General features: G+C 36.6%; 1 protein-coding gene across 1 annotated transcript in view; it reads left to right on the forward strand.

Annotated features, from left to right (window-relative positions):
* The window catches only part of RhoGAP102A (Rho GTPase activating protein at 102A), a 26,461-nt gene continuing 890 nt past the window's right edge, over nt 1-25,571 (forward strand). Inside the window, exons 1-10 of the mRNA XM_011314688.1 lie at nt 1-2,731; nt 3,586-3,742; nt 3,825-3,941; nt 14,015-14,199; nt 19,984-20,199; nt 21,768-21,918; nt 22,013-22,203; nt 22,666-22,895; nt 23,217-23,635; nt 24,812-25,100. Coding sequence (XP_011312990.1) covers nt 845-2,731; nt 3,586-3,742; nt 3,825-3,941; nt 14,015-14,199; nt 19,984-20,199; nt 21,768-21,918; nt 22,013-22,203; nt 22,666-22,895; nt 23,217-23,635; nt 24,812-25,100 — 3,842 coding nt within the window. The 5' untranslated portion in view covers nt 1-844. The remainder of the gene's footprint in view (nt 2,732-3,585; nt 3,743-3,824; nt 3,942-14,014; nt 14,200-19,983; nt 20,200-21,767; nt 21,919-22,012; nt 22,204-22,665; nt 22,896-23,216; nt 23,636-24,811; nt 25,101-25,571) is intronic.

Consider the following 25,571-nt stretch of genomic DNA (forward strand, 5'->3'; position numbering starts at 1 on the left):
TAGGCAGCCTCCACCTTGCCGGCTCGTCAGACAGGCGATTGGACCAGAGCTTTCTGCTCATTCAACATCATCCCATTGAATTAATTACAAATTTACCTTCCAATCATGTCAATGCCTCATTGATCTTTCACCGCCTAAGACAACAAAATCTCCAAGACAATCATATATAAAATGAAAAGTAATGACAAAGGAACAAGTCATGTGCCAGTGCTTGAATGTCTCTTGAATTTCTGATTCGAAGCGATGAAATTCCGTAGAAAAAGTGATCGTCAATGATAAAGCTAAAAAAAGAGCAAATGCCTAAGTGAAATGAGTGAACATTCCTAAGTATCAATTACTGTCTGCACTGAACCGAGCATCAACTCAATCTACAAATCTTTGGATATCCTCAGAGATAAATATCTCCTTGGTTTTGAAAGTTTACCCGCTCAACTATTTGGCTACGAAAATTTCACGGGGCAATCGGATCGGTGGCTGATACCAAAATAGAAGATCGAGGAATCCCTGCCCAGCACACGCTGCCTCCTTAACTCAACAATTTTACGTGCTGCGGAAAGAAAAACATCGTAGTCTCCAGTGACGAGTGTGTAAACCAAACAAGTGGCTCATATTTCAGTTACTTACCCCAAGAAGGTGATTAAGTTTCAAAGATCAATGAATCAGATATTCTGATGCTGAGTGTCTCTGAATAGCGGCTCTTGTGTAACTGGCATCACATGAATGTGTGAGTTGTGCCGTATAATTTGGTATGTCGACGATGGTAAGTTAATAATTAATGACAAATCGTGGCTAAATAATAAACGCGAAAGTGGTGCGTGTGGCAAAAAAAGAGTGGGACGCCGCAATGGCGGAGCGTCCCGGTGGCATAAGTGCAAGGAGGCGCTCGCGTCGTGATAGTGGCGACAATCCAGACATCCACGGGGCATCATCCACCTCCAAAGAGCGGAGGACCAAGAAGTCAAGCAAGCCGATGAAAGAGAGATGGTTATTGACCCGAAAAACATGGCGGTATATGGCAGACGCTGGCAGACGATTGATACCGGATGGTGCGCACAATCGTCCAGAAGATATTCCAAAAATCGAGCAGTACTTTCAGGAGGTATGCCAGAAGGAGCCCAAGTTTCTTCTCTGGAGGAAAGCCTCTTATCCGGGTAGTTTAGGATTCCGAACGCACAGACATCGTAGACTCCATAAAGGGGGCAGCTGCCGAACTAAGGCGAGTTCTGCAGACGAGGCTGATGACTCCAGAAGCTCTGCTCAAATCTTTACATTTCAACCAACGTCTGGTGGACGATTTGACGTTATTAAGACCAAGAGAGATTGGTTATTATCAAGTGGTAGCACTCCTACGACTCCAGTCGCTCGACGACGGGCCCCTCAAGAAGATGCTGAAGCAAAAATTCTTGCAGACATGTTGCAAAAGTACCTGAATATGCAGGGAGAGTCCTCAGCAACCGCTGGTGACTCAGAATTCAAAGGTAGTAAGCCTGACGGACCGTCAATCACTGCAGAAATGCCCTTCGATTATCAAAGCCTCATCAATAAACTTCAGCAGCACCTTAACATGATAATGTCCGAGGGCAAAAGTGATCAATCTCGTGATAAATCTCAAGGCCATCTCAGTTCAAGTGGGTCTCAACCATCCTCGATGCTATCTTATCGTGGGGATTATGTTCACAAATCACTGATTGACACTCTGAATCGTCATTACGCCAAGTCTCCTAATCGGGAGCATGTAATTTCTGGTATTCTGACTGACAGAAAGCTTCTCGAAAAATTATACTTCGATTTGAGATGCACGAGGGGCTTTCGAGGTCCCAGGGCAACTGGAGCTTATACATCACCACCTCGCTGGTGGGGAACTCCACGTACTAGAGTGAATCAAAAAGATTCGGATGATGATCAGACACCTGGAAGGAGAGATTTCACTTCGCCTCCTCCATTGATAGCTGTGCAAGGGCCTAGTACTGATCGAGGACCGGTTGATGCTTGTGCCCAGACGGATTCCATCACGAAGGAAATGCTGGAAGGATTGAGAGAGATGTATGCTGAAAGGGAGAGAGAGGAGGCGAGTTTGTCTCCAAGGGATAGTGGAAAAAGCTCGAGAAGGCGAAGCAGTGTGGAAAATGATGATGTATCACCATCTGTCAGTGATACTATCAAGAGGTACTTGAGGATGGCGAGGAAGAAGTCTTCGGATACTGATAAAGTAGATAGATTCAAGAGGGTGAATTATGACAGAAATTTAAGGAATATTAAAGCGAAAGGGGAAATAACGAGACCTGGGGATGATGAAGACAACAGCAAGGGATGTCAAACCGAGAATAATTGGATTGCTGGGTACAAGGAGAATGTCTCTTTGTCCCTGGATATTGGGGAAAATTTCTCAGATGGGGATACTACTACTTCGCCTGTCAGCAGAAATGCTAGCTCAAGAAGTAGTATGGATGCAGGTCTCGGTTCGGAGGAACCTAGCACACCTAAACACCATCAATCTTTCTTATCCCATCTCCTCCATGGTTCCAATACACATAAGGATAAACCTCACTCTGCACCAGGTTCACCTGCTCTTACTTCTCCCACTTCCGCAGGTGGAGCAGCGATGCAGAAGAGCAAGTCGTCTAGCAGCGTCGTTCATCATGGCAGTCGATTGGTGGCGAAGAAAATTTGGAGATCGAGAAGTAAAAGCACTTCTCGCTCCGTCAATCAACCCTCTACGTGGACGCCTCAGGTATATTACTAGTTTATTTTATTTGGTTCCTATCTTATAATTCATCTGTAAAATCGTATGCCCCGTTCGTTTAAAGCGATCATTATAATAACGAAATGATTAATCTACATAAGACTACATAGACACGTTGAAAATTTCATGACATTTCAGTGACAGTCATTTGAATGTTCAATTATATGAGTCGAATCGAATTTCAATTCAGAAGTTATTGTCGATATCTTCTCATTCTTCGGGTTTTTTACAAATTTTGTGAAAGGGTTCATAAAATTAATGTGAAAAAATATCCCCTTTTTAATTTTTATGATCATTCAATGTCTCATCGTGAAAGGATTTTTCTTTATATGCACAATTTCTGATTTGTCAATCACCTGTTTAGAATGTACAGTGTTTCCATGCATTTCTTGTAATTCTCAGATTTTCCAAGTTATTATCATTGCATTGTTCGCGTAACCTGTAGATAAGTATTTTGGCATGACCTTGACAACACGTGCATACCACAGGAATTTCGTTGGCTACTGTTGCGTCACATTTCCTCAGAAAAAGTCCAATGACACGTGAGAAAGTTTCAAATGATTATTTCATAACAGGAAAAAAAATTCAATTAAATGATTCTAATCATGAAACAATGTCATAGGTCAACCTCGAATTATTTCATTAGAAAATCAATTATTATTTAACATGAAAAAGCCATTATTTTATTTTCAAGATAAATATGAAATTGAGTGACTCTTTATCAGAAATTGAATTTAGATCCATATGATTAAAAATTCAGATGCCTTTGTGTTGGCAGTTGCGATAAAGTCTGAAAGGTGTATTTGTAGAGGGGATTTTTACATTTATTTGATGATCCGTAGGGAAAATGTACGTGGGCAGGTAGCAGTGGGCGTCGAGTGACGCTTCAAGATATACCGCTTCGAGCCCTTTCAGAGGTTGAGAGGAAAGTCCTGTGCAGAGTGGCTGTTGCCAAGCTGCAAGCTTTGAATCTTGGTGTCCACATCAGACCACCCAGTGGTCAGTTAAACCCTCAATTATAAATAACGAACATTTGTTCTTTATTCCCGCGCTTATGACCTTTTCTTTGTATCATTGACAGAGTCCCTCGGCACTGGATCCATTTCTAATAAGCCAAAGAGACGAGCTTATTTGCTCAAGCGAAAGGCACTTACGACGGGTTTTTTCGATAACAAAAACAAGGAAGACAAAGATAAGGGTAAGTGCAATTAAATGATCATTTTACAATTTATTATTACGGTATATTTTATTAGTTACTGAGGATCTCTTCGATCAGTCCATGTGAAGAGAACAATTTCGGATATATAAGAATTTAAACTTCAGTTCGTAATCTGAAGATCGACCAAATTCTTTTTCATAATAATAAAATGATCCTTTTCTTCTACATCGACGGTACCTATTTTTAAGATATCAATCTTGAATAAATGATATTTCATTATAAAATTATGTTCGATGGAAAACAAATGGAAGTTTGGAATATCTGAAATCTTCCTTTTTGTAGGATACAATTGAATTTCACAACTTTAAAAATTATTTGCTTAGAGAATCTTCTTAATCTAATTCTTCTTATTTACCCGTTGTATTTTCTAAAGTAATTTCACATGAAAGTCGTATTTAAAAGATTTCTCATGTAGAAAATTGTAATGGCTCTGAATCTAGGAAAATTTCTAAGCGCTTCAATCCCTAACTGATTGAACGAGATATTGAGTGCATTAGTACGATTTTTTTTAAGAATTGCTGAAAACATCGATGACGAATTGTTCCATATTCACATAATATCTACTTCCGTTTATCTCTTAGTGAATGACGGCTTACGCCCAAAGTAAAAAAAATATTCATATCGATCTTTATCTTTACTTGTGCGTAATCTTTCTCCACAATTTACGGCGAAACAACATAGATTACTGAACTCAGCTCTCCGTGAACATGTGGAAATATAGCAGGAAAATCCCCAATACTTTGAACAATTTCTAAAGACCTTGTTATTTTCCCAAAGTGACAGGCCATTAAATTATTCTGAAAGCAGCCCCACAAAATGCAACATTTCAATTTTCGCCGGTCCAAGAAACAAAGATGAATATCACTTTTACCCGTCTTTCCTCTTCATAAAAATTTACACGTTGAAAAATTGTTGCTACGAAATACATACATATATGTATATATATGTATTTCATTCATGCATAATAAAAATGTATTTCATTCATGCATAATAAAAATGCTACGATGATTAGTTATTCCCTCTTTATATCACTGATAATAATTCCTAATCTTTTTTCAACTACTGATATTCCTAGAGCAAGTGTAACTTATTTCCGTACTGGCAGTGCCAAATTGGCCTGTGTGTACGCGACAAACCGCACCACCAAGTGACGTCCCGCAATAGCCACTGCAGACTATTTATATATACTCATGGTGAGAAATAGAGATTGCATACTCTCTTCGTATATAGAATTTTGGTACCATTATACCTTAGAGTGCGTACTCTATATCATCCCGAATAGAAATTGCACGAAAAAAAAAACGTACGTTTCTATTTAAATAAACTGTCTCAAAGAACAGTTTGGAAAAGTCACGGGAAATAAAACAAGTAGGCGATAGTACTTATGCGACTGCAGATGTGTTACTCAATCGTTTAGACGTAAACTTATGTTTTGGCCGTTAAAAAAATATATAATTCGCTAAAAAGATTCAAATGATTTGACCATAATATTTATTTTCTTACACTTAGAGAGTTAGAGCAATTGATTTGTTTATTTATGTAACGAGAGGATACCCTCATTGCAGATGAGGGAAAGGCGATAGTGAGGAAAGTATTGATAGAATAAATAAAATAATAAATAATAAGTAGAATCGGAGAGTGATTATTAGTTGTAATACGCCAAGACTGAAAATTATCGGACATTCCCGTGATGCTTCGTTGCACAGCAACGAAATGGAGAAATTTTTTCGCGCCCCAGATTTATTTTAGAAAATTTCTCGCGGGCGGAGTGGAGCGCGTGGGGACGATCCTATGTTAATAAATAATTGAAGAGGGCATAATGGGATAATTGTCTCGGTTCCTATTGATCCTAGAAAAAAAAGACGAGATTTCACCGTCCCTTTAAAAATTCCCTGAAGTAAGTGGGGCTCTCGGACATGCAACCAATTTCCACCCGCAGTTTTTTTTTTTATTTTAACTATTATTATGCAAATACGTTATTTTACAATAAGAACGATGTTTTTTTCTACTATAAAAAGGAGACAGAAAATCGATCTGAAAATACCTTGAATAACCGGAAGATTAAGACCCGTGAGACGAAACCAACTCGTTCCCACGAGGTCGTGGCTAAATCTCGAACATTTGCAATGAATGCACGCGGGGACTATCTCGTTCAAATAAATTCAAAAGGCCTGTACACGTTCATACTGATTAATCATGTAGCAAAGGGTGTTTGGGTTGATTCTTAATATCTCAGGTTTCGACCAGAATCTTTGAATTGCGTGATGTGATCAGCCTAGGATTAAAGCAAGCCAAGTGAACGATTGTAAAACTAATCTTTATTGAAAAGGGACGGGCCAAACATATGATTAACAAAAGCAACTAATTTTTATGATCCAAATGGTTTAATCATCCCTCATCAGTACTTCTCAGAATTCTCTTCACTGTTCTGATCATTTGCCTTGAATGAGTCCTCACAGATGTCACCCTCATCTCCCTCTGGGACTGATAGACTATCTGCGTACTTGATCAACAACTCCCACGACAGGACATCATGTGTTTTACAATTTGCCAGCTCGATATCGAGCAATTTTCTTATAGACCGTTTCTCTTTCGACAGAATACTCTCTGTCTTCATGACTTTTTGCAGTGTCCTTTCGAGTATTTCTCCATAAATATCACGAAAAGAGTGATAATGCTTGAAAATATCTATACATTGGTGAATCGGGAAGATATTATGTGTAATAAGCTTGCAGAAAGCCGCTAGGATCTTCTTCTGGTAGGGAAGCTCAGCAATTAGAATATTCTTCTGGTCCGGAAGCTCATTATAGTCGACGTCATCTGGGGCGAAAACATACTTCAGCATTAAATTGCGTAACATCATCCCATCATCCTTATTGAGCTCGTAGCAAATCTGGCTAATACGAGAAGTGGTTTCCTTATACAAAGGCTTACGAAACTCTACCAGGAAATTACAGATGAACTCGAAAGCTTCTGCACGAATCTTCAAGGTGGTTTGGTTTTTTCTCTTCACGATGTCGTTCATGTCCTTGAAGAATCCGTTAAGTTGCTGTCTTAGTCTGACAACTTCACCATTTTCAAGGTCTCCCAAAAATTCCAAAAACTTTAAATGATCCTTCTTCTGGCGAAGGAATTTGTAGATTAATTCGACAATGCGAATGGTTCCATCCCACAGATGATTCCAATGGTCTTTGGATGACTTAAGGATTCCGCTGATAGACTTGAATATTGAATAATCATTCATATTATGCCAATTGCAAGAAGTGGCGAGTTGCTTCATCTCAGATATAGTATTTGCGATTTGATCATCCGGAGGTGTTCCACGTAAACTGCTTATCATGTAGCTGTTCATAGATGTCTCCGTTTGGTCGATCAACTTGCAGCACGTACTGTAATTGCATGTTTTCTTCGGGATTTCCCCTAACTCTACTCCCTCCCAAATAAATTCAAACATCTTGATGTAAGTCACGATAGCACTGAGATCGGTTCCGAGTGGAGGAATTGCATCTAACAAATGGTTAAATTTGGACTGATAGGAACGAGATCGGTACATGTCAAGAGACATATATCTCGGAATTACCTGGAGGCACTGCAGTAAATCAGAGATATCCTTGAATTTGTTAAAAAGAAGTGGCAGATTCACAATGAAATGCTTTGTAAATGCGACTTTATTAGGTGATACACAAGGGTTTCCTACGTTCAGAAGATTCCATTCCTTCTCGGCGTGCTGAATTGAGGGAATCATCAACTTCAATAGATTAATGATTTTGTTGTCATTGACATCTCCTTCCAGTAACAATCTCGTCATGCATTCCCAGTCTTGTAGACACTCGAAATCACGGAAAATAATATCTACAAAATCTGCAGAACGATTTGGGAATTCTGAGTCAATGAAGAACGTCACTAACCAGTTCAGGATTGATTCATTTGATTTGGGGTTCCTCCAGGGACTAAGCTTATCATCATCGTAAAATATCTTGACTAATTCTCTGGCCACCTCCTTATTCTTGGTGAAAACTAATTGATACCCGGTCTTATAATTCTCCATACTCAGAATGTTTGTGTGATTCGTGAACATGGCCTGCATGAGTTTGACTCCCCTGATAATTATAGATGGGTCTTCGTCACAATGAATTACGAGGAGGCCTTCTTCAATCTCATCATTGAATTCATCCAGTTGGTTTTTAAAACCTGCAAAGTCGTAGACAAACAGAAGAATCTTCAGGCATCTCAGTTTAACCCCTGGGATCGTGGATTTAAGGTTCTTGAAAATGAATCTGAGATAGGAGACGAGTCTCGGTGGACAGGCCTTTTGCCAAAGTTCTAGCTCATCGACCCAAATGTTAATCAGATTCTTGTTGACGACACTCAAAGATTGTGGAGGCATAAAATATTTGATGATGGTCGTTATTGTATCGATGATAATGGTTCTACTCTTTTCGAATTCATCGTTTTGGTTCTGCAAGAATTGGATCCTTGCAAGGCATTTTTCTGCGGGGACTCCCCTCTTTTCTGATTCTAGCTGGAATTCATTGCTTTCTTCGGTATATTTCGTGATTGTCTTCACCTCTTCGAGCAGGGTTATCAGCTTAATAAGGACAAAGGTACTGGCAAACTTCAGGGTAAAAACCGATGAAAATGAAAAGCATATAAGAGGAATAATGACATTCTTGTGCAAATCTTTCTGATAAAGGATCGCACCTTGGTACTGCAAATAGAGAATTTTGAAGAACTCGATGAATCTTGAGATGGAGTATTTTCGTGTAAAGGGTTTCATGTTGGAAGGGCACTTGAGATTTTGTTTGAAGAATTCTGGAACTGTCTTTGCAGTTAAGGCTGCTTCGAATTTCAAAAGTGTCTTTTTAGATATGGGAACCTTGAGTGTGGAACCAGTGCTGTGGAGGAAGAACGTGATGAGTTCTAGAGCTGCAGATAGACGATCGGTTTTGTATGAGTCGATCCATCGATGACAAATGGGAACAAGATCGATAGAGGGGTCTTTAGTGAGGTTGAACAGACAGGCCTCTTCTTTCGGAAATGATAAATGCCTGCTGATCTTCGGTCTTGAAATATAAAGAAAAGACCTATGCGAATTAATTTTGTACTGGATGGTGAATTTTTGAAAGGTTAAAGTAACTAAGATAATGAGTAGAATTCTGAAAGAATAGTAGCAGTTCATTCTATTGATAATTTATTTACTCAGGTTTTTCGACTTTTGTCTTTTTCCGTGGTGGTTCATCATTGACACGTGCATCATTGATTTGGACCCGTTTCCTCTTCTGGGCTACCTGACCAGTATTCATAATGGAAATGAGGAGTCCGAAATCCTGAAAAAATAACAGGATTTCGTTGTCTATCTCAACGCTTGTATGATTGTATTTCAGAATATGAGTTTCGTTTTAATATGCACGTTACAATGATAACATATTCGGGTGAAGGTGCTCTCAATAGTTTTTCAAAACTAGGGATTCATTGATAGTTAGGCTAAATCGTAGTAGCTATCTTTTATATCGTATCTTTTTCTTTAACTGACACAACATTATTGCATTCCGGAAAAACAAATTCTTAGTGCAGTCACACTAAAAAAAATCGGTACCTGTATATAATTTATTATTATTAGGGAGATTTTTCCAAATCCAATGCATAAGACGTTCATAAAAGAAATGTTTCAGAAGAATAATTTATTTGCAGATTATTGAAATGAGATTTTTACTGATATTCGTTTGGAATCAATACATGGCTACCTTTTTTAGTAATGGTTTTGAAATTTTTAGCTTCTACAATCGCGAAATGCTCGGAAGAAAAAATCATTTTTACCAAAGATTCAGTGGCTTTTATTTCTATAAGCTAGTGAGCTCGAGATGATTTTGGCTAGGTTAATAATCATTGCTCCAGAGAATGGTTATGTTCATTATGACCTTGAATAAACTCTCAATAATGATTAATTATTATAAAAAATCATTTTTCACAAAAACCACATAATTACTCTTATGTAAAGAGATTCTTGCTAGTTAGTTTAGGTAGTTTCCAAAAACGCTGGTTAATATCCTGTGAATACCGTCATTTTTCATAGCAAAATTCAGAAAAAATAAAATACAAAATAATGCCAAGTCAGGCAATATTTTACAGATAAGCATTATGTTCAACAGAATTGCTTTTATGGGTCTATCGACTGAAAAAAAAATTAAGATTGCATCATAAGATGGTTTTTACAATTCTATCGACTCAAAGAATTTTTATACACACTAAAACACGAATCATCAACCCCCAGAGTATCAACAAAGTGAAACGGCCATCAAATCTCGAACATCGAAAACCAACATGAAATTACTTTTCACGTGCTATTTCAGGGCTATTTCAACGGTTTCCATCAATAATTAATATATAAGAGAAACCTCTTGACGAAGAAAAATACCTGGACGACTCAATTTCCTTGAAAACAAGCAGAATAGCTAGTACCACCCTGTATTGTTAATCACTTCAACCGACACTTGTTTTTAGCATATAAGAATGAGTCATGAAATGCAGTGGATATGAAACCATATGAAACCGATTACACGAGATGGTCGTTTTATGTCGTCCGCCTTCAGCGCCATCATTGGATCGACACGTCTATTAGATTTAAATTCAACCGCGTTAATGTTAATTAACGAGGCATTCAACCATCAATTGCATTAACAATCCCATTGAATTAATTGAATTAAATATGTAAAAATATCCAATTTAAATTTAATTATCTTAAAATTTTTAGTCGCCGCAGCATTTCTCACCTACCGTACCGACAAGTAAAATCGACACTATATAAATATTCCCATAAAAACATGAGTATCAATGAACAGTGAATGGGACAATTAAATTAGATCAACTCAAATAATAATTCACACAAAAATAAATAAATTTTGAATACTCAGTATGAAGCTGAGTGAAACATGAATTTTCATATAGGTATGGCAGTTTTATTGAGCATCAACAGCTAGCATTTTATTACGACCGAGAGAAAGAATATTGAAGATTTAAAAACTAATTTCCATTGGAGATAGAAAAGTAAGAGACTTTTCTGCCCCTGAAGATACATAACATCATCGTCCGGGCTGGTATGAGACACAATTTCTCCCATCTAAATATAACAACAGGGTGGTCGTCGGCGTTGCATATTTCCGCATATACCGGGTTTATTTGTGCTGTACGCAGGCTGGCTATTCTCTTCTCCTCTTAGCAAGTTTTTTTTCCTCTTACCCTCAGACTCCTTTTGGTTCATATATGAGATAAGGTAAAGATGGAAATCCTTTATTGACAGATCAATATCCTCCGTTTTAAAACAAAACGCAAACTCGTATTATTGAAAGAGAATGACTTCTTTCTAATAGCCGTGACGTCACAAATGAGGAATTATCAGGTCACGGAAATATGACTGTTATGTGACGGTAATGTCTGCTGTTGTCAATTAAACAGCCCAATAATATCTTTTCATCGGGATGTTCTTTAATGGATGCAACTTCTTTTTGCGATCGAATGAGAGAAAATTTTATTAAAATATAGAAAACCTACTTGTCGACGACTAAAAATTATTGTTTTTATCACATCACATTTAAGACAATTATATCTAGTGAAGCAATTAATTATTCTATTAATTTCATCTTTTTATAAATTCGAAAAAAATTGATGGTTCGTAATGAATGTGTAGTAAAAGCAAATAAATAAATTGTTGCAAATGAATAAAGTTACGATGGGCCTCCACAATTAGTTTTTTTAAACAAATTTATTCAATTGAATATTTAGCACTCGTAATTACAGGTGTTTACGATTATTCATTAATTCAATTTTTTAGTTTCAAAACATTTTTTTTTATTTACTAATTTTTTTTGCAGAGTTCGTAATTATCCCTTAATTTATTTTCACAGCAACAGAAGATATTTATTTAAGGAGAAATTGTAGATTTTTTAACAAATTGTAGTATAAGAGACTTATGCAGGTGTAATTGTGCACTTGAACATGCCCCCCCCCCCCCAATATTACTTTCGGGAAGCAAAATACTATTGCTTCAATGAATCCATGAAATTCCATTCACGTAATATTCAGTTATAAAAGAAAGTCATATACTTGCGAAACACTCTCGTTATATAATGTTTTCTGAAAATTTACTTAGCGTGTCATTGAATGTGAGGGAATAATCTTTTTAAAAAATTACTACAGTAAATTTTCCGTAAGTGCTCATCCGGGTGAGTACTTGGTGTTTTACAGCGTTAAGAAAATCGTTCGACCAACGCATTTGCCTCCATACACTTCCACACGAGTTCTCGTTTGAAAATTTAATTCTCTGTCACGTGCGCGTAACATATGTGCAATCATGACTCCATTAAAAAAAAAATACAAAAAATTTAAATGATAGATTTTCGAGGGTCGATCAATCAGTTAGATCGTTTTTCGTTGAGATCGCTATTTTTTGTAATATATTTTACAATTTTTGATTTATAAAAGATACAAATTTCCTCTCTCATTTACGGAGACTTAATAATGAGAGTACATCATTTATGAGAATTATTTCTACATGGTAAAGAAGAGAAAAAATACTTCTAATTGAGGGCAATACTTAAAAAATCAAAGATTAGCCCGTAGACTGCTTGTTTTATTAGGGTACTCCTTTTAGTTTCAAAAAAATTTGGAATCTTATATTTTCAATTCGAATATCTACTAACACTTCGTACACCGCATCGCTTCCTTGCACAAATCCTATGGGGATAATCGAGAACAAGCACGTCTGTTACACAGCCCACATCGGATTCTATAATTGGATTCGAATGTTTGAGATCCAGTCGCGTAGTCTGTATGCCGTACCTTCGGATTTCAATGTTTCACGTCGTTATTGTTAGAGTCCATGAGTGGTGAATTGCATCAATAGAAATCATTGAAACATTCGGGAAGCGAGCTTCGCACGACAATTCAGAAAAAAATAATTTTTCAATACTACAATAGACATTCTATTCGAAGACAAATACGTTTTGTCATTGGAGAAACTGTTGTTCCATCTGCTAAAAACGCATCGGTAAATATGTATTCAAGATGAATGGTATTTGGATTGAATGCACGTGAGATCTGTTATCCGAGTAGATATTTTTCTCAGATCACCTGAAAGAGAACTCTATCTGTAATCATGTGCGTCGGATCAGGATCAGGATTTCATTAGGCATTTTAAGAGTTACAAATCATAAACTGAGAAAAAAAGTGTCAATGAAGTATTTAAGCGATTGATTGTCATTTAAACTTTTTTTCCTTGATTCAAGGCTGAAAAAAATACATGAACAAAAATTTGATTCATCTATAATATAATAATAATAATAATAATAATAATAATAATAATAATAATAATAATAATAATAATAATAATAATAATAATAATAATAATAATAATAATAATACGAACATCGTATAATCTATTTAATTTATATATATGTTATACTCAATTCTAGTTTATACGAATTGAGATGCCGTAATTAATCTTTTCCTCCAATAAAAAAAAAACGAAACATTGATAACTAATGATGTCACAGCTGATTGTCAAAATTGATGAATTATAAATGACATTCACGTTTAAATAAATAATAATATATCAGAGTACAATGGTACAAATTTCGTATTCGGCGAATGTGAAGTTTACAAGGTTTGCGAAGTTCTACTCACATTTGTTAAAACTGAAGTTTATGCCCGAGTTATCTGGCATATTTTATATTACACCGAGCTGGGAACGAGGCGTATCTCAAACTCGACTTATGGAACAACATGACATGAATTAAATTTATATTACATGCAAGTGTAAGCAAAACATCTTGCAGTTTTCATTTTTCGAGAACATTCTTTCGTTATAATACTTATAATGTATATATCGTGCTGTAGAATAAGTGTAATAATCTCTAATATATTCGGATTGTCCGAATATATTAGAGATTTTCTGAATCAGTCAGGTTGGGGGGAATGGTGGATGAATCGTATGGAAGCTGATGCTCCTATCAATGCACTAATTTATGTGTCTCGCATTGTATCGTCTGACATTCTAGATTCCACGGGTGGCCTCGTTTTCGGAATTCCAATATCGCAGTGTCTGGAGAATGACCGGTTGGCAAGGATCGCGACTGGTGAAGTTGTTGACGTTGGCTCCTTATCTAGGAGCAGCAGACACGGTAGCCGAGCAAGTTTTACCAGTCTCATTGAAACGCCCACCACAGCCTCCAAAACTGACGAGGTAAGTCAATATTTATCTCACCACAGTCATAATTAGATGGACATTAGTAGCGTGAAAATGTGCTCCGTGGATGGTTATTTTCCTGATAGCCACCAATTGGTTAATGAATTGTAAACAATTAAATAAATGAGTAAATAGTATTTTTTCTTTCCATAAATCAGAAAAAGTCTCTCACGTTATTATCTCTCCAATAGAAGTGCCATGAAAAGATCTCAGATGAATTATCTGAAGGATCAATGAATACGTCATTACTCTTAAACCAGAAAAGAGCTCTTCAGAAAAACGAAAAATATCTCCAAAGTAATTTACTATAGAAGAAAAAACTTGCATTGTCTCCAGCAACAGACAATTCTATTCGATACCTAGGAAAATTGTACGTGATCTTATACGGAGGGAATTCGCTTAAAGTTTTAGAAATATTTTGGAATTTTATACTATTTTATTAAATATTGAATAATCGACCATGAAACTTAAACATGTGGCACTTCATGGGGTGGAATACGAAAAAGGCTGCAGGGCCGATATCAAACACACCACCTGGCATTTATAGTAGCTTATCCAGCACAAAAGACCCTCTAATGTCAAATAGTGAACGTTAATAAATATCTCTGACTTCACGTGCGTAGAAAAGAGTGCCAAGTGTCATTGATTGTTTTACGGATTCCTCATAAATTTTCCAAATATCTTTTTGGATACCCTTAAGGGCTGGATGGATTATCTCGGAAAGATAATTTACTCCAAAATTCGGATTCCTAATTACTCTGGCAATTAATCGTTTTTCTCAATAATTGTTAGCTAGCGTTCTAGCGGTTGTCAACGACTAGAACGCTAGCTAACAATTATCGGGAAAAATAATTAATTGGCGGAGTAATTAGAAATCCCAATTTTGGAGTAAATTATCTTTTCCAGATAATCCAACCGGTCCTTAATCAGCATTCCAGAGCTGCGTAATCAGGACTGTACAGAAATATGAATGGGAGATCTTGGTGATTCCGTTGAATAATGGCCGAGCGCGACTAAATCACGAATTGTCGTGGATGATGAATAAAAAATGTGAAGAACACCTAAATTAAACGAAATCATGCAGAAGCTGTATCTGAATCTCATTATCCGAGCTATTGATATATTTCGATAGGAGTATCGAGATAAATGAAAAATACTCATGCAGCCATTTATTTCCGAAAACGTACATTTCATTTCGCTTCGATGGTATTGGTTGAGTTTAGACCTGCCAAATTCACATATATCCGAGGAAATATGATCTCCTTTCGCAACGAGCCACGAGATTTCTTCTGAACTCTAACCGATTGTTAAATCAATGGTACCATAAAATTTGAAGAATGTTCTTTCGAATTCTAGTGCTGTCGATGAGCTCGTAAAAATTCAAAAAAAATCAATCTCCTAGACATATCTTATGTGTTCACGTGATAAGATGACGACAAAAGCCTTGCACGTTAAATAACATCACGAGGGCTTTCACAGTAGTTTTATGTGCGACAGGTTTTCGTTCAACGTCATCGCTGCACATATACCAGAGGTATAAATAAATGTGCTTTGCCAAACGTGCTCGACTAACGAACTCGTCAGGGAAAACTTTCATCGATCATTCATTGCGATAAATCATTTTCCTTCAGTATAGCAGAAGGCACTTGCCTTGACATGGTGTTCATTTATTCTCATGACTCATCTCGCGTCATGGATATAAATTTCCTTGAACTGTCGTGAGAAATCTCATAATAGTTGCGCGGAAGCTGTACAGGGAAGAGAAGTCTTATGGAATTAAGTATATCTTGTACTAAGCCTCCCAACCGATATTGGACTTCTGATAGTAATCAAGCAAAAACTCCGAATTGACGATAAAACATTCAAAATGTTTGAGATTTAGCGAGATTTTATATTAGAGTAGGTAAGAGGTAAAATTGTCAGAAATTTATCAGTTATAATATCTCGAAATCTTAAAAATGCGCGGAATATTGGAATATAGTGAAGCTGTCAAATTCTACAGGTTAAAAATCCTGAGGGCTCAACACGAGATATCTTCTTAAAAAACTTGAGACATCTATTTATTTGAAGGGTAACTCGAGGGAGAAAATAGCCATTAATTTTGAAAGTCGAGGGACATTTGGTGGATTATTTATCGAGGCGGGATTTCGGCCAGGGGTATATAATATTCGAGGTAACAATTTTTATGAAAACGCTCAATTGGTTAGAAATAAATGGAGACCGTTCTCTGGGATAATTTCACATAAATGGGCATCGGACTCTTGAATACTGTGCTGTTCTTGGCCTAAATGCAGTCCCGAAAAATAATCAGGGGAATACCGAGGAGGTATGATCGAAATGTGACATCCGATTGGCTGCAATTTCAACGGAAAAAATAATCCCGTAAATATTTCCATCAATTTTCAGAATATTGTTGAATTTGTTACCTCAAAGGTTGGATGTTGTCACTCGACATGTGCAATACAAATCGATTCTATATCAAAGAGAAATGGCACCTTTTGGTGAGAAATGAGCGTGACACCTGTATCGGACATTGGATATGTTCTGCCTGATTCTTTTATTTTCTTAAATTTGAGCAATGACACTCTCCACTACAAAATACAACCTAGAGTCAAAATTCCTTTTTAAATTTCTTTGGGTATTAATTTCCCAGTTTTCCTTGCCTATGAATTTTCAATTCCCCTAAACTCCGAGCGTACATTAAAGATTTACTTAAAAGTTTCATTGGGCGGCAAAATAAATTAAGTGAGTTCATACTCCATTTTGCCATCATTATTTTGCGTTGCCCTATTCTCTGTCAGGTAATATTGAACTCTCTCCTATGAGTAAATTCCGATGAACGTCGATTAATATGGCGTTCAGCGCTATTGACCGAAAATCTATAAACACACACTTGCCAAGTCGAACATGATAACACAGCAATCGATATAAATGACGAAAATTGTCAACAACAACCTGCAAGCCCGTCGCTTGTCACTTCAGATTGCATTATGTTATTTTCGAGGCCGAATGTAGGTCAATATATCGGTTCTTGTACAACGGAAAATCGGTTCCGCACGGAAAACCCGCAGCACTTACGCTCCTTTCTTTTTACAATATTTACTTCTACCATAACTGATAATAGGTCCTAGAGTCACACTAAATTATTTCCGCAGATGTGTTATAAAAAAGGAAAGAATTATATAGTCAATTTATAATCAATATTATGGAGATACTCAATTATGTAATTAAGTGAAATATTATATTTATATTGCTCATAATGGAAATTCGGTGATAAGATTATACAATTATGTTTTTTAAGATTTCTAGATAATTTATTTACTTCGAATAAATAAGCAGTCAGGACTACTATTACACGGAGAGTAATAGTTAACAGAATTTATTCTCAAGTTTTGTAATCATTTAGCTTAACGACCACTTACGACTTTTTTAAACTTGAGATCGGAGTGACCATGGCATACCACTCAGTGAAAATTGTGCGAAAAATTAGAATTTTTGGAGAACGGTACAATATTTTTCCTTAAATATTTAATAAAACTATTCACTGGGCGCCAATACGAAGTATTCCCATGACTTTCTCGAAATTCACAGGTAAACTTTCATAAAAGTCCCAACACCTTGGGTTTCTAAAAGAATCTATTTATTTTTAATAATGCAAATTTTTTTTTTCCCTGAATTGAAAAATAATCTCTATGATGTTTTTAATGGTTAGACTAATTTGTGATTCCTGTGACGATTTCTGCTCGATTCCAATTGGGAGTTACAGTATTTTTAGCTCATATCGATTTTTCATAGAACGAAAATATCCGAAGATAACAACTTTTTTGCCAATCCGACGAAAACGAGCAACGAGAATGAGCAGATTGCCCGGCTTGAATAATCTATAAGCCTAGAATTTTCCATTTATATACCCCTAGGATCAATGCGCAACGTACAACTCAACACCCACGTCGTGAAATGTCACAGATGTGACCACATGAAAAAACTACCCGTGGAGATGTGTCCTTTAACTACGTCATACATTAGACACGGACAGTGCAGACTCCCACCTGACAATATAATAATTTTATTTCTGTGATGCTACAAATGGTTTTTCTTCGTTCTACACGGAGAGAAATATTTAGTAAAAATTACGGAACTTTCAGTTCACTTACCGATTACGGAGTTGATTCGAAAAATTTAAGTGACGGTATCGTTATTTTTCACCGATAATTCAGATAAAAATTATGGAACACCGCGGAAAAATTCCGTGACTTTAGATAAAAATTATGTGACAGTTCCGTAAAATTTCCGACAACCACATTTCGCTCCAGAATTACGAAAAATACACGTAATTCTTATTGAATATTTCTGTCAGTGTACATCCTCAACTAATCTACCCTACCCCTTAATCTACCCTACCCCCCTCTACTACATTTTATACTTTCAGCATTCCTCTCCTCCCATAACCCAACATAACATAATTTATTATCATAGCGTGGATTGTCTGTTTACAGTCCAATATTTTATTCTCCTATTCGCCCTTATTAAAGCCTTGCTTATATTTTGCACTTTTGGATAATTATTTCTTTTTACGCTTTTTTTACTGCCATGGATTGAGAGTAATAAACTCATCAAGCATGAGCAACTCATTTCATAGATTAGACTGTGCTTTTGTCAATGATTTAATATTCATCGGAAGTGGTGCCTAAATGATGGCATTTAGATGCAAGATAGTCGGCATAAGGTGCTTCAGTTACATCTTTGTTGGAGGAATTAGTGATTCGTGGATCGGTTGTGCTATTCTCAACCGGAGAGGAAACAGTAGGCAGGTGTTTTCCTTCGATTTCGATGAAGTTTATATATGCCGGAGAGGACTCAGGACTCAAAATTGAAGTTCACGTGTTTTTTTTTCATTTGCTAATAGACAGCCTCGAGGCGGAAAACTGGTTAAGAAAGTTAAATAAGTTTGAGGGTAACTCTTCAATTGCCCCCGTGGGTGTTTGCGCAAATGTGTATTATTCGAATAAATAGCTTTTGGGAAATTATGAAAATTACATTTGACAGTTCCATTGGGAATTGAAATTTGGAGGTCACATTCTGATCATCGTCTTACCCGTACTGGGAAGAAATATATCTTCCCTATATTTATCAAGATCAGGAAAGTATTTGGTCGTTTAATACGTCAAAAAAAGACGCGTGCGCCGTTTGATTTTGTTGTAATGATGGAGATGATCGATTCAAAAAGTGATTGGCAGGGCCTGTATCTATTTAATAAGTTATATGTATATCACAATTAGTTGCATACAGATTTTTTCAATGGGAAAACCGTCATTCAATCGGGTTCGTTCCTTTATTAATAAACCAGAGGTCTACAATAGCTTGTGACGATTTTCTGAAAGAATACTATCATCATTGCACACTATACCCACTCATAACTCCTAGATTTCATGGTTGAATTTATATACTTCAAGTCACCTCATTTTTTATGAGTGCTTGTGTAGATGCACGAGACCTGTCACTCCTCCTCCCTTCTAGAGGTATAACTTTTTTCAAAATTTATATTACATTAAATTTCTTAAATTCATGCTAGATATGATTCAATCAAAATCCTACCAGCTCTCGTCGTCACCCAGGGTTCGCGACGGGGACACAGCTGGTATGAACCCCATTATAAGGTCGACGTGGACCTTCCATGCTAAATTTCTATGTATATAAACTGAATATCTATGTATATAAAATGTTAAATTTCTATATATATAAACCTTGATCAATAATATATACTTTGATATCTCTTCGTAGGGTGGCTCCTGTGAATCTCTATCTTTGAAAGGCAGTGCATTGACTGGTAGTGATTCAGGTGTTCTCGAGTTGAGCGACAGCGGAGGGAGTGGTCCTCCAGGAGAATGGGATGCCGTGCCCGGAGTTGTTCGCCAATGTATTAAACATCTTGAAGCCACTGGACTGAGGACTTTGGGCATTTTTCGGGTGTCGCCATCGAAAAAGAGAGTTAGACAGGTGTGTGTTCGTATCTCATAATTATTCTGATAATTTATTGTAATTCAAAGTATTCAATAAGTAAATGCAGAATTGAGTGATTTTTAATCCAGCGACTCATTCATGAAAGATTTAAAAAACCGGGATTCCCGTGAAACAATCAAAATTCTTTCCCAATGAGAAAAACATTCTGCTCCCACTATAGTTGAGTCAGTTCGGTATTTTATTTGGAAGGCAATTATAGTGTGATGGAGTGTATTATAAAAATCAATCATTTTTTAAATAATTATCTGTATCATAAGCACTGCAAGCGGAAGTTTTTGATAAGTGTAGGCGCCACAGACGGGATGCAGCAAAAAATAATCGATTGTTCGAATCGAATCGGATTGACCCATTCATATCGACCCTGGGAAAATCCATGTTTTTTCTCGATTTTCCTTCCTATTTCTTACGCACCACAGATACAAACTTGCTTTTAAAAATGATCGAGAAATAAATCTCGAAATGAAATGTTAATAGCCGAGAAAGTTTGATAACTGCATTAGAATAGAACGAAGTTAACTAACTAATTTAGTAACTAATTCTGTCATGTTTCAACTTTGGCTTCTTAATATTCATAACATCATAAAAACCTTTCAAATATGCAACATTATCATTCTAACGAATTTTTACGGGCAAGACAACGTTGAATAATTTATCAATTTTAACCACGTTTATGGTAAAATAATTCGTAGGTGTTGAGAATGGGCAATCAAAGTTGGGGTTGAAGGAGTCGAAATAATGATGATATTTGATGGCGTGTGAGAATTTAGGAAAATGAGGAGCGGATGCCCGGGGTTCGAGGAAATTTTTTTAGAATGAGTTCGGCATCTTTTTTACATATTTTTATCCAACGACCATATCACGTTGTGTACGCCAGTTCTCGTCCGATCACTGAAGCTAAGCAACGTTGAGCGTGGTTAGTACTTGGATGGGTGACCGCTTGGGAACACCACGTGCCGTTGGACCTTCTTTTTTTTTTCCAAATTATCAATGATAAAACTGCAGATACTCCATTTGTCTACTACCGAATCTTTCATTTTTTATTTTTCCAGTGATAAAAATGATGATTTTCAGACGCCAGTGGGGAAAATTAGTTTTTTAATTTGTGTTCTGAAAAGTATTATCTGACGAATGTGAGTTTATAAGCCGAGACGAGGGTGTGTATTATATTCTCAGGAGTAAAGTCATATTTTTCCACACTGCTTCTCACGATTTCTCGTCTTGGAATTAGTACTACATACTTCTCAAACTCGAACACTTGAAGATCACTACGGAAAAACAATATCCGGATTGGGATGGGGTTCTTTTTACTCGTTTGGTTCGCCTTCGGCTCTGCTCACCAAACTCCCCCACGAGTAAAAAACCCCATTCCAACAGTCTGGAAATATACTATTTCAGGCCACGTACTGGAAAAATCATTTTCCAGACTGGAACCTAGAGAACGCGGTCAAACCGAACGAGGGAGATTAGAATCGTCGTTTTTCGGGTCATGTAACGAAAATGATATTCTATCGTAATGATTTAATCGACGTCTGTTCCTATTTCAGTTGAGAGAAGATTTTGATTGTGGTAGAGAAACAAAAATCAGTGCTGATCAGTGTCCACACGACGTAGCAACATTGCTGAAAGAGTATTTCAGAGATCTACCAGATCCTTTACTCTGCAGGGACTTATATCAGGCGTTTGTTCACACGCAGAGTAAGCAGTAGGCAATAATGATGAATATGTAGATAAATAATGGATAATCTTTCGCATAAACCATGCTCAACCAGAATATCTTTCTAATCATTAGAAATCCGGAACAGACGTCTGCAGCAAGAAGCTCTTCAGCATCTTATTCAGCTTCTTCCAATAGCCAACCGTGAAACACTCTTTGCCCTTCTGAATTTTTTAACCGAAGTTGCCACAAATAGCGACGATATCGAGACGGCGACTGGTGATTGGGTGCATGGAAATAAAATGGATATAACGAATCTTGCTACGGTAATAATTGGAAATTTAATCGAATTGTTTTTCTTAGTTAAGGTGTGCATGCTCTATTTATTGAACGTAATCTTTGACGGGAATTTCATTGATTGAATTTGAATTCAAATAGTCTGTCAAGAGTTACCCATGGCAAGATTTTTGCTCTTTTTAATCCTCATTTTTTAAAATAACCATTGAAAGTTTCCACGATAAAAATTGAAACTCAAATTTAGAAATATTTCAGCTTAATAAGATAGAATTCAAACGTAACATTACGTTCAATAGATATTACATGCGCGTGTTGATGTCAATTATAGGAAACAATATGGGATTTTATGTAAGACGAATAAAACGTTGACGGTTGATAAATTTATCAAGTATTTCAATGTTATGTTTAAATTCAATGGGAGAACTATAGATTTCTGCTGTTCTAGTTGATGCCACTACTATTGAACTGAATTGTCATCTCTTTCTGCTAAGGTTTTTGCTCCAAATATACTCCACTGCGTTAAGCCCGGCCAAGCTCGATCTGAAGTATCAGCAGAGAGAGCGGAAGAGAGAATAGACGTGATAAATGTTATGCGTGCATTATTGGAAAACGCCTCATCCCTCTTCACACTACCGGCAGCACTTCTCGATGAGCTTTATCTTCACATGATGGACTCAAATCCAGCAGATCTCGATCTTGCACTGTCTCGACGTGCTGAGGAGTGAGTTTTATTCATTCATATCCATTAGTAAATAATCCGCGCCCCTAACGTTCTATTTTCCTTCGGCTTATGGGATAATTCCTCTCCTCCTTGCATATTGAGGGTATATATAGTGATTTATGTGATCTCTAGATGAGAATACGATGATTACAGATACTTACTGACTACTGGCTATTACTGACTTTTAGGTACCTCGATGTAGTCTTTCTATTTCGACTTTTTAACGACCAAATAATTTCTTCTATTTCAATTTTTCTTCTTCATTTTATTTAATTAAATTTATAATCTTGAAAAATTGACGATAACCATGCGAATTTTCAGGCAATGTGGCGAAGATGTTGATCCTTGCAGTGAAGCTGAGACATACTCAGTGGAAGAAACTATAATCCCTCCCGTACAAACAGCAAAGAAAATCTGGTCAAGGGAGCAATGCCTGCACCAAATGGCAGGAGTCGGTGGTGAAATTGGACCGAAGCCAAGGCGCTCAAAGAGGCCAGGATCAAGACGAAAAGAAGAAGGAAGAAGCAACAGCATAGACAGCGGCTCCAGTGAAGATCACCTAGATCCGAGGAGAAAGTCCTCTCCAATGGTTATAACTGCTTCTCTCACAATACCAATGTCTGGCGCTTTCACTCTCAACCTAGATGATCCCGACATCCCCTATATTGAAGAACAACCCAAGCAGCCGTTAGCACCTCCACGAAGACAGAGACAACGTTCGATATCTGGATGTAGTGAAGGTGAATAGATTTTCTGGCATTTACATTCACATCATTAAATTCGCTGAGCTATAAATTTAGCAAGTCCCTTGAAATCATTGTTTTTTTTATAGTCATCTCAATCGTTTCTACAACACAATTCACACAGAAAATGTCAAAATATTTTATACTAACCACCTAAAATTCAAATCTTTGATTTATGACGTTCGATAGATAGAACATGCAAGCCTTAAACATCATTTTGTTAAAATTTTGGCAGTTGTTTTTTGAACGATTTCGATGAACGCCAATAGATTCAGAAACACCAATCGCCTCAAAATCGACTCAATCGCCTAACATCGATTGTTTGCAAACTAATCAACTAATTGCAGTAAATTATCGTCGAAATTCATTGAAATTCAATTATTGAGAGACATCAATTTCACAAGTACCGGTACATATTTACGGATTCTTTATCAAGTTTAATATTTACCGATGAAAATGTATCGTTCGGGTGTGAAAGTGAAACCTGGGTAGCGGAACGCGATGATTTGCTGCAAATTCCTGTTTTCTCGCGGGAAACTTCTCTATCACGGTTTCCTGAATAAAATAATAATAATGAACAAAAACTATAATATAAAATTTTATATTGCATAAAGAAATTAAATCAGTTTATCATGGGTCTTTCTATATAATATATGAATCACATAGATATATGTTGTGATTCATTTTGAGCGCTGCAGCGCTAATTATGTAATTTTAATTTAATTTATTCAATTTAATCTCAATCATTAACCGAATCGATTTGAGACTGAAATTTTCCCTGATCTATTTTTATAAATATTGCAGATTTTTCTTGTTTTTAAAATTCTTTGTATATGAGCATTTACTCAAACGCCGCCGGTCGGTTAAGTTGACCCCATTACAGGCCTGACCTTTAATTCACTTACTGCTTCTTCTTTTAAGCCGTATCCTTACATGACTACTCCTCTTCTTTTTTTTACACTGCTGTATTTTATTTATGTTCACCTTCACGTTTTTGTTATTTACCTTCATTTTTACTTCATTGTATTCCATTTAAGCTCCTAAACAATAAATGTATTATTATTATCTTCCCTTATCTTAGATATTACCTGAGCTATCGATAACTTGTTGTCGGCAGTCTGATTGTCCTCGATATCATTGAAAAATGTAATGTTTGGACATTATTGTGAATAGGCGGTCGTCATGGAAGTGACAGTGCTGTGGGCTCTTCGGTAACGCTCTCAGGAGATCAACCACCCAGTTCACCACCCTCTTGGGCATCATCTCCTCCGGCGAGTCCCGATAGTGCAGTTACTACGGTCTCCTATATACCAGATCAACAGGCAGTTCTCCAGAGGGTGTCATTTACAACGTCCAGTGAAGTTCGACAGATCACCAGGTCCATCAGTCAAGAAACTTCGAAAGCATCAGCTACACCTGCTCACACACCTAGCATTACAAGCATTGGCGGCGCTGTTTTAAGGTACGTTTATTCTAATGATGTAAATTTATCGAAATCATTTAGATACAATATACCTCGCCAGGATAAAAGCATATTAAGGATCTTTAGTAATTTGCAGCGAATCTGTTCTCTTTTTCATATTCATAAAAAATTCTATGATTTTTTTCTTCCAAATGAAAGTTGTAATCGATTATTTTTCCAATTTTATAAGTTTGTCTCAAAATGATGTAGAAGATTATGAATCGTGAAAATACGAAGTTTCAGGTCAATGTGCGTGTGTATGGCTGTATGTGTGCGCGGCTTCTTCGATTTTCAGAAGAAGAAAGATCCATAAAACGGTGTAAAATTGAAGCTCAAAATATGAAATTTTGTAGAGTACTAGGTATTATATGGACTATATCTATTCTAAATTTCGGATCGATTGGTCAAATTTCCAGATATAGCGATTTTTTAAAAATCATTTCTTCTCGAATATCTTTTTTGACCTGTCCA

The sequence above is a fragment of the Fopius arisanus genome, unplaced genomic scaffold (genome assembly GCF_000806365.1).
Source record: "Fopius arisanus strain USDA-PBARC FA_bdor unplaced genomic scaffold, ASM80636v1 scaffold00195, whole genome shotgun sequence".
NCBI lineage: Eukaryota > Metazoa > Arthropoda > Insecta > Hymenoptera > Braconidae > Fopius > Fopius arisanus.